Source organism: Centrocercus urophasianus, unplaced genomic scaffold (assembly GCF_019232065.1).
Source record: "Centrocercus urophasianus isolate 14NV4802_14NV808 unplaced genomic scaffold, USGS_Curo_1.0 seq_17, whole genome shotgun sequence".
Lineage (NCBI taxonomy): Eukaryota > Metazoa > Chordata > Aves > Galliformes > Phasianidae > Centrocercus > Centrocercus urophasianus.
In genome coordinates this window covers 3,620,879-3,631,351 of record NW_024884722.1, presented here as the reverse complement: position 1 = coordinate 3,631,351, position 10,473 = coordinate 3,620,879, and the positions used below count along the sequence as shown (strand labels likewise).

At 41.3% G+C, this 10,473-nt stretch overlaps 1 protein-coding gene across 1 annotated transcript in view; it reads right to left on the bottom strand.

Moving 5' to 3' along the window:
- Positions 1-418: 418 nt before the first annotated feature.
- CPXM2 (carboxypeptidase X, M14 family member 2) overlaps positions 419-10,473 on the bottom strand; it is a 63,844-nt gene continuing 53,789 nt past the window's right edge. Inside the window, exons 11-13 of the mRNA XM_042818318.1 lie at positions 7,432-7,571; positions 7,078-7,177; positions 419-1,801 (exon numbers count right to left, since the gene is read on the bottom strand). Coding sequence (XP_042674252.1) covers positions 1,548-1,801; positions 7,078-7,177; positions 7,432-7,571 — 494 coding nt within the window. The 3' untranslated portion in view covers positions 419-1,547. The remainder of the gene's footprint in view (positions 1,802-7,077; positions 7,178-7,431; positions 7,572-10,473) is intronic.

Here is a 10,473-nt window from a genome sequence, read left to right as displayed (position 1 = left end):
AACAGGACTATTTATTATGGAAGGGTTATTGATTATATTATTCACTCTGCCATATTTTGCCTTTTGTGTTTTCAAGATTCTTTGCTGAGAAAATAAAAATAGATGTAGTACAGATGGCACATAATATTCTTACAGTAAGTTTTCTACTCACAGTTTATTCCTCCTTGGTCTGGAATAAGGGTTGGGTGAACATCTTTTCCAAGAATCACATCAGTATAGGCGAGCACTGTAACGGCAATTAAAAGGTTCTAAATAAAACTCTATGTGGAAGCGTACACTGCAGCCTCTCTACCATGCATGCTAGAGATGTTTATTTATCCACAGACTTCTGGCTGGCTAAAAAGGTACAGCTGGCCCTTCTTTTGGTACAACCAAGGTCACGACTTTGAATCTCACAAAGTTGATTTCCACCAGCTGATGGCTTGACCAGTGTTTATTTAGTTCATTCTTTCCCAGATTCAATCTGCATCTTTCCCAAACCTCAAACCCATTCTGCCGTACAACTTTGTTACTTAAAAGCCAATAATAAAGCACAAGTCCAGCTCTCAGAGCGGCGAGGCCAGGAAAGCAGCAGCTGTAGTGGCAAGACAAACAGACCATGTGGAGGAAGGTGAGTCCCTGCCAGGTTGTGGAAGAGAGTGACGTGAGGTGTGCGTGAGCACAAAGGTGCTTATAGGCAGGCCAGAATCAAGAAGAAAGATGCTGTCAGTGGATTTTGCCCATGCCCAAGCCTGCGTCCACAAGGAAAGCTTCATTTCAAGTCTTTTTCCTGCGTCAGAGAGGAGGTGCTGTGGCTGCAGCAGTCCTTACCCAGCGCCCTTCTTGTTACATGTAGTTCAGAGTAAAAACACAACCTTGAAAACAAAACGCTGGGCACTAAGTTCTGGAGTCATCAGGCACTCTCGAATACCATAACAGAAAAGCTGAGATGGTTTATTCACTTAAGGATATTTTTTCCCCCAGAGATTACCATGCTTGTCAAAATATGGATTTACAAGGAAATGGAGACCAAAATTTGGACACATTTTAATGATGTTCAGCAGAAGCAGTGCCCTCTCAGCTTTTCTCCCATATGAGAAGAAAATTTAAAGATCGTCATAACTTTTTTGAATTGCAAAAATATATCAATTTTATACTTTAGAAACATCTTTCTTTTTTTTTCAGTCAAAAGTATTTCTCATTTACAAGTATCTTTTTTTTCTTCCTTTGCTATTTTTAAAGAAAACAGATTTACATAGGATTAAATAATCCACAGGCAAAAAACAAAAACAAAACAAAACAAAAAAACACAACAGAAAAACCACCCCAAACATTTCATTTTAACTCAAAACATCTTTCCATTCTTCCCACCTCCCTCCCCCCACAAACACCAGGGCTTATTTCACTTCAGCTTGAACCAATCTTTGCTTCCAGTTTTTTGCCACACTGACAAACCCACATCCAGCTCCACTAACAGAAAAGCCTCAGACAGGGAAATGTATAGGAAGGGTTGGGCTATGCAACTCTCACTAGTGCTACAGCTGGGCTGATGTTGGCAGAACTGGGCTCTATCTGCGCTGCCTCCACTGCCGAGCCCGCTGCCGGAGCCGCCGCAGGGACAGGCTGATGGGCTGCTTCCCAAATTTCCTCATGATTTCCTTGATCCTTGCCAGGTTGGTTTTGGAGATGGTGAAGTCGCAGCGGGTAGCTCCCATGTCGTAGCCCACCTCGCAGTTCTTGGTGGCGGTGGTGTAGCCTTCTGCTTTCACACTGACCATGTATTCCCCTGGGTTGAGAAGGCGCCAGTAGTCTCCATCAGCTCCTGTGTGGAAAAGGGATGCTTTTAAGACAGGGTTTTTTTCTCCTGCAGTGCATACTGGTACCCAATGTGGGCTGGCATGCAGCACAGGCTGGTATCCAACATGAGCTGGAGGTTGCTTTTCAAATGACACGAGTAAAGATGAGACGCTGGACTGGCAATTCTGCATCCATCCTTCTCAACCATCCAGACCTTGCAGCTAACAACCAAACTCACGGTGCACTTGAGGCCATCACAGAAACCCAGCAGTCCTTTAATACAGAGGAATTTTAGGGTAATCTAGCTATGCAAGCTCCTCAGCCCAAGAGGCAAAGGGAGTGGGATGCACTCCTTGCTGTGTGTTCCCTAAAAATCTCTCATCTGGAGCTCCAATAGGAAACCTCACAGCTGGAAGAGATCATCACTGGATGGGGCTCTAAGCAACCTGATTTGGCTATAGATATCTCTGATCATTGCAGGGAAGTTGGACCAGATGGCTTTTAAAGGTCCTTTCCAATTCTAACCATTCTGTGCCACCCTATGTGGTGAACCACTGCTCAAAAAATAGTGGGAAAACATGTTCCTTATTCTGAATACGTGTTCATGCCTTAAGAAGGAATGTTCCTGATTCAAATATACAACATGGGCATGTGGCGTTGGACCTGGCTGTGTGCAGATGTAACTAGCTGGGCTTGTACATGAAAATGCAAACAAAGCTTCCATATGCAAGACAGTAGAAAGGAAAAATCCATCTGAACTTTTATTCCCTATTCAGCCTCCTGTAAACTTAAATACAAAGTAATCCTACTTCCCCTCAGATGTTCCACTAGATAGTAAAATACACGCAGGGCTGAAGGAAATGTCACCAGCAAAACCAAGCCAGAAGAATCAAATGCATTTCCAGAAAGGACCACCTTAAAATGAACATAAAGAATGCTTTCATGTGAATGCATGAGGAGGAAAAGCAAAAAGGGGTTAAAATAGCACATGGTAGAGACACTATTCCCCAGGGGAAATTGAGTGAAGTGTTACTGATGTGAATGCAGACTCGCCAGCACATGGGTAAGTTGACAGCCTCGTGGTAGGAGGATGGTTATGAGGCTGCCCCATGGCACATGTGCCTCTCCTTCTACTGCCAGCCCTACAGAGCATGGCACCAACATTTTCAAAACAATGGGAGGAAAAAAAAAAAAAGACAATAGATATTTCAATCAAGCATGCAATTCTATATATAAATAGAAGCACAGCATCTCTTATACAGAGAGGGTTTTTTGGTTGTTCTTGTTTTTAGCTCTAATGACAGCTGACAGCCTTACTACCACTTGCCTTGGGTTGCTTGCAATGCAGTGTTGCAAAAGCTAAAGATCATTTGGGTAAAAATATGATATTTGGGAAAAGATCAGACTTGCTGGCCTTGGTTTAAAAAAATATGATTTTAATTTAGGGCATGGTAAAAAACTGCAAATAGCAAGCCTTAGCAAAACAGAAATATGAACTATACTGCGGTATTGCAGCCTCTGACTGCAAACATGAAACTGTGCAAGCACACCTGTGTTAGTTCTTGTATCAGCACCTTGCTCAGGTTTTTGTTTCAGCCTCTGTGACCTGCTGTGAGGTGACAGTCAAGGTCCAGATTTCCTATTTCTTAGACCTCAGGAACAGAGCAACCTCACTCTCAGAATGGGCTCTCCGGGGAGCTCCTTGTTTAGTTATTCTCCCCTGCTTTTGGGTCTGTTGGCATCCTAACCAAAAGGCAAAACTGAAAGCTGTCCATGTTGCTTGAATTTCTCCCTAAGAGCCTACTTTGAGCTGTAGAACTCCCTCAATTCTGGCAGTTCCTGTGTTCCCAGTGTGGCTCCCCATGGGCTCAGCTTGCAGCCGTGCTGTGTTATGCCCCTCAAGGGAAAAGGGAATCAGGAAGGGGATTGGGTTACCACTGATGTGTCCGCCATCACATCCCTGGGGATGCTGCATCCCCACCCCAAGGCTGACCCACATTTCTCTAACACATTTGATAAGCAGTTTATCACAGCCACACACCAGGAAAACATCTACGCATTGACACACCACTGGGAAATCATTTCAACACCAAATATCAAGCTGTGAGCAGGATGTATTTCACTCCTTGATAGGATCGTGGTGTTGATGGGTCTGTGGTTGAACTAGATACTCTTAGTGGTCTTTTCTAACCTGAATGATTCAGTTATTCTCCGATACTCTGATGGATCCTGCTTTAAAATGGAGTCATTAAGATAAATGCAACAAATTTTATTAAATACCCTATATAAATTATCCTAATACTCTGTTACCTGCAAAAATGTCCCCAGAAAAGCAAGTGATAGTGCTGTACGCCCAATGCATATAATAACCGAAATCTAACTTCTCCACTGAAAGGCAGCCAGCAAGGAGGAAAAAATAGAAATATGCCTAGCTGAGACTAATGATATTAAATACTAACTAGATGCTATTTCAAAATCTTTGAATTTGGTTACATAATGTATGCTGAAAGCACATCAAGTTTACCAAATTATTCATAATTTTTTTCTCTGAACATTGTGTGAAATTAAATTAATTACGCTTAATTGCAAAAAAATCACACAGAAATACACAAGTCTTTGAGCTCTGGTACAGGCTCCAGTACAAAATGCTTCACTGGAAGAGATCTGTATATATCTTGGTTGAGACTTGCTTTGAGATTTCCAAAGTGTGCAAAAACGCAGAAAAATGATTTACCCTTCACTAAATATTCCAGGTTTAGTCATATATTAATTGCTTACTGTGTGCAGCTTGTAGTAAACAAAATGCAATCCTTTCCAAAGGACTGGGCAGCCTGGTCAGGTGCTTGGCAACCCTGCACATAGCAGGGGGTTGAAACTAGATGATCATTGTGGTCCTTTTTAACCCAGGCCATTCTATGATTCTATGATACTCAGAAAGCTGCCACCTAAGTCTGATTTAAAACACAATGGCCATGGTAAATCAGATGCATTTAGCAAACTACTTTCCCTCTGTGGTGGAAATTCCACTGATCTCTGCTAGTGGGAGTGATAGGATGTGGTTTAGAGACGTTGTTAGTGGACACGGTGATGATCAGTTGGACTTGATCTTCATGGTCTTTTTCAACAAGAATGATTCTACGGTTCTAAGACAACCCAAAAAACTGACTGCATTTGGAGCATCAGGTAATAAGGGCAGCCAGTGCATTCCTTCACCCAATTGATGAACTCCTCTCCAAAGGTTATCTCATAGAAAATAGTCCACGTCTAACCATAACACCATATAGAATCATAGAATGATTGTAAATCAAATATAATCACAGTTAATCAATAATTGCATCTGCATCAAGAGAAAATGGCATAATCTTCCATAAAGCTCTTACTCTCAAAATCAATAATTCCAAATAGCCTATTAATATTTCCAGCTCAGTGCCGCCAGTCTCCTTTTCCCATAAGACATATTGTACTTCCAAGAGAAAATAAAAAAGTGCTTCCTGTGCACATTTGGCAAGAGATTTTCTCCAAAAAAAAAAAATAAATAAATAAAAAATCAATGATGTTAGAAGGCCTTTGCAGGCGATTCTGCCTGCTCTACAAGGTATTCTACCACATAGATGCACCAAAGGAACAGCAGGCACCTTACAGCCTAGGTTGCTTGAAACAAAAAGTCACATGAATGAAGGTGATGGCCATAACTCTCCTCCCATATGGACTATGTTTATATCAAGACAATCCAGAGATTCACGTGGATATATATTTTTTTCATTTTAAAAGTTATAGAAGGAAGGAGAATGCCAACAGTCTACCTTCTTTCTCTAATGTTGTATGTGGCACGTTAGCTTTTTGTCTCCAACAACATATACATTGTTATCTGCCTAACAGAAAACAAAGTCCTGTAGCTTCAATCTAAAAAGTGATTCCCAAAAACAGTATCAACTTCATTTCTCATTAAAAATATAAGTAAAAATAATAAAGCAATTACTTTTGCTTGCACTGAGATGGCCTTAAGCCACAAAAACTCAGCAGTAAGCCTAATGCAAGCAGCTGTGAGCTTTCAAGTGGTAAAAGCTGGGCTCTGGGACCTTGTGCACTTTTCCCCATGCCACCAGGACTCACTTCCATATGCTTGTCTTTAAACAGTTGATTTTTCTTTCATGTGAGAATCCAGCATACAGAGAGCTGGAGCCTGTTGCACTTGCTTGGTCTAACCAGAGAAATACATTAATTCTATTAGCAGAAGAATGCAACTTACAGTTTGTGACCCTCCTCCAAGACAGAGAAGACCAAGTGATTACTTTCGCTCCTGCTATCATCTCCCACTTGTCCAATTGTGAAATATTTAAGGAAGAGTCATTACTGCCTAATTAAGAATCTGTTATTCAACATTCTGTTTTACAACAGGGACACAGTAACACCGAAATAAAATTATTTATAAACTAAGTTAGATATTCCAAGATTTATTACCGTCCCCAACAAAAGAATAAGGAGGTGGAACTCTCTTATCTTCGTGGTATGCCACAGCCTGGATTCAGCCAACACACCAAAGTATGCCATCTTGCACCTCAGCAGCCAGCCCTTGCCATCACCTCTTGCTTACCCATCTCCTCTCCACGCCCCTCTCCTAGCGTCAGAGCTCAGAAGTGCCCCAGCCACTGGGGGCAATCACACAGGACCTCCACAAACACAACAGCTGGTGGACACCATCCAGCCCCTGACCTGCCAACAACAGTTTTCAGGTATTACTATTAATCCTGTAGTCACTAGTGTCTATTTAAGGCAATGCTTTATTTAGTGCCACGTCTACTTGCCAGGCCATTAAATAGGCCTGGAGTTTACTCTGAGCACAAATAGCTACCTCTGGGTGTAGATCAAACAAGGCCAACAGACATTTGTGCATTTTTTACTTTTAGCTATACATACTGAAAATTAATTCTCAGGCTGACATTCACCCATATGAAACACTGCTTTGGCCGAGCTCCATCAAAATCTCTTTCCCAAAGCTGTGATGCTTTGCAGAAGACTGCAGTGTGTGAAACCCCTTCCCTGCAGCAGCTGTTCTTCCTCTGGACGCAGCTCAGGCTCACGTCTCCAACACATTCCCATCACTTAACAGCCAGAGGAACACTGTATAGCAAACTGCTACGACAGCCTTGTTTGTCAGTGCTGCAGTTACTCTGGGTTGAAATTTGCATTAGCTCTTCATGAGAAAAGGAGGAATAAAAATTATTTTAACATAGCTTGACTCAAGCAATTGATAAGGGGCAGATGGAAGGTTATTTGCTCAATACTATCATCATTTATTACCTGTGCGAATGTCATGGTTAACGCCTTCTACTGAAATAATGGCATTTGGGATCCCCCTTCCATGTATGTCCTTCACTATGCCCTTGATGCCCCGATGGACCTGTTGAGAGAACAAGCAAAAAAATAGACATTGCTTAGCAAGGAGCGGCGCTGCCATTAGAAAGATGGAGCAAATCATGAATTCCAAATGTGAGCTAAGCGTACCTATTCTGGGGTTCGTACAATGTGAATTCAGCTTACAAATACTGGCAGGATCCCAGCAACACTGAATACGAGACACAGATTTGACACACAGAGAAAGAAGTAGAGAAGGAAGCCAACAAGTGGGTCAGGAGTTATGATGCTCTTGAATACCTGCTCCATGAAAACGATGAGGGACTCCCGGTTGTTCTCCCACTCCTCAGGCAACTCGCTCTCGTGGGGATACTTGTCACAGCCCACGTAGATGGACAGCTCAAAGCAGTTGGTGTGCAGATAGCTGAAGTCATTTATGCCTGTCAGTGGGGAGTAAAAAAATATAGTGGAGTAAAATACAATAGAACGTAATAAAATGGAAACAATGAGATTTTAAACATATATATGGTGTGTATACATATACATATATGTATATATATATATATATATATAAAAGCTTGTAATGAGTGAAAGAATCCATTCTGTGTTTCCTCTTATGGCTTTGCAAAGGAATACAATCTGCATCATCTCTCTGTGATATGGACTTCCATTAGAAATCTGTCCTGACCAAAACCCAGGAACATCAGCCTGTGAGGAGCTGCAGCTTGTCTGCATTACAGAAAGTGCTGTGACCTTTACAAAGGTCTCGACTGCTATGGAAGACTGTATTTAGATTCAGATCTCAACTATTTCCATTTTTCAGCTTTCTCTTCCAACTCCTGCAGCTATTTTCCTTTGGAAAATTCCATTTATTCGCTCTTCACAACCACACAGATAACATGGCACGGTCTATGAGCATTAGAGAAAGGAGTGATAGGAGCTTCCTTCATTACTACCCACTTGCTTTTACAATAAAAGAATATATAAGCAAATGTTTATTCACAATCACTAAGAGTTATACTTCACAAAGGCAAAGATTGGCAAAGATAAAGAAATGCACTCACTTCTAATGGAAAAGAGTTACAAACTAAAAAACTGTAGTCCAGTCCAATTACCACAGAGCAGTAGTCAAATATTTAATGAGACCTCAGAGCCTCCTGGGTGCAGAGTTGGAGGGTTATGTAAGGCAGATGTTATGCTCTTCACATTTCTTGGTGGGGAAAGCCTGAATATCAGACAGTGGCATATGCTGCACTGCACAAATGCGCTTCCCTTCCATCTGAGAAACAGCCACAATTATTTTTCCCTCACATATTCTATCACATCCTGATTAATCTATTGTGAAATGTTTTGCAATACATAGCAATTGCTCAGTTTTAGTATGTGTATTTTAGAAAATGGCTTAATGTTGCCAAGAGCAATTCTCTGTGTATTAACAGGCAACTCCAGCCTTGAAAACACTAGAAATAAAATAAAATTCATCTGTTCTTTGCCTCTGAGCAGCACACCCAGTGCATAGACGTTATATGTAAATCTGCCTAAAGAACTTGCATTCATTGCAGTCCAGAATGCATGCAGAAACTGTTATACATTGAACTAAAGGGTAAATAAACAGAAAGTTGAGTGACCAATGTATCTATACTTGTGTCAGCGTGGGAATACAGAGGGAATGGAATGGAAAAAGTATGAGAGAAATTTGCTTTCAATTCTGAAATCATACTTGGAAAACACAGGGTACTGTTGGTTACTGTCAGCTGTAGAATATGTCTGTGTGCATATGTGCATGTCTTTATGTGTGTACACATATCTACACCACAAAATTCATTCCATTTCTCGATGAAGAGATGAGGTCTAAAACCATGCCACAGGTTGAATGGAGACCACATCATCCAAGGTGCAGCCTAGGCTCTGGGATGTAAAGAACAAAGGCAAAAGCAATATTTCAAGCATTTCTCTCAAAGACAATATTGGAAGTCTTATTATTATGGAATAAAGCAGGATATGTAATATAATGAGAAACATCATAAAGCAATAAAATAGATCAGATGAACAAAATGCAATATATAATCATTTCTAAGAAATCAAGACATTATTCAGCATCCACATTGCACGCTGTTACTTAATGTAACTTAATACCAATATCTGTCAGGCCAGTGCCATCTTTTCTCTGTTGATTCATAATTGTGTTCCTGTGTTTCACTTAGGAAAATTAAGCTCATAAATTATATAATTAAGCAGTCAAGTTAGCAAGTTCCATATTTTTAAAAGAATTTGGAGAAATGCATACAAATCTATCATTAGACACTGGCCTTCCAACCTGAGCAGTTCAATCTTCCTCTTCCCCCTCCCTGAAACTCACCCACCACTTTTTAACCTCCAGAAAAAATATTTGAAAAGTTAAATCTTGGCTCTGGCTTTCAAAGGCTGGCCAATGTTAATCATATATGGGCCAATGTAAAAAAAAGTCCAAAGCTGAGAAACGTTTACGCAGTGAAACTACCTGCAAGTTACAAACAAGAGCCAGTTCCAATAAAAACGTGGTCTGCACAGATGCTTTCCTGCATCTGTTTGCCATTAGGGCTGCAGTGGCTCCTGTTATCATTCAGGCACGCTGCTTCCTTCTTAATTCTGTAGAAAGTGCTGTCTAACTGATGCACCTGGTTTTGAGTAGAGCTGTGATGATTCTGCAGAGCGCCTCATCAGTCTGCTCAAGTGTGCACCCGTAGATAACTGCAGCTATTGCTGATAATAATGTGTCTTTAATTGGGCTTCCCTAGAAAGTGATGCTCTGACTGCACTACAGGACACAGCTTCCCCTTTGTGCTCAGTGACAGTGACACAGGCTGGGGCACACTGTGAGTGATGTGCTCTGTAATTTATTCTGGCAGCAAAAATGCCTGCGGAGCCTATTCATATTTTAAGCGTGAGCACATCCAGGTCTCTTAAAAAGAAGATGGCAGCAGGCAAGCAGGTCTGTTCAACACAGCTGAGGTTCCCCTGATATATAGGAGATTTGGTCTGGGTTGTTGCTCTGCCAGCAAACCATCTTGAATGTAGAGAATCTATACATTAACACATTGCAGTTCTGGAAACCCTGGTAGTAAACAGAATGGCCATTGGGTATTAGTGACAAAGCAGTCCCTGTCAATCTGCCACTGCCTGATGACACGCAATGAATGGATTTCCAGATGAGGAAATATTGCTCTCAGAGCACACTTTACCACCTTTACCTCCACAGTGCATACTGGGCAGTGATGTCATTATCACGGTTAACAGCGTAATGGCACAATAAATGGGAATTTAGGAGGAAATTCTGTACTCAGAGGATGGCAAGGACCTGGC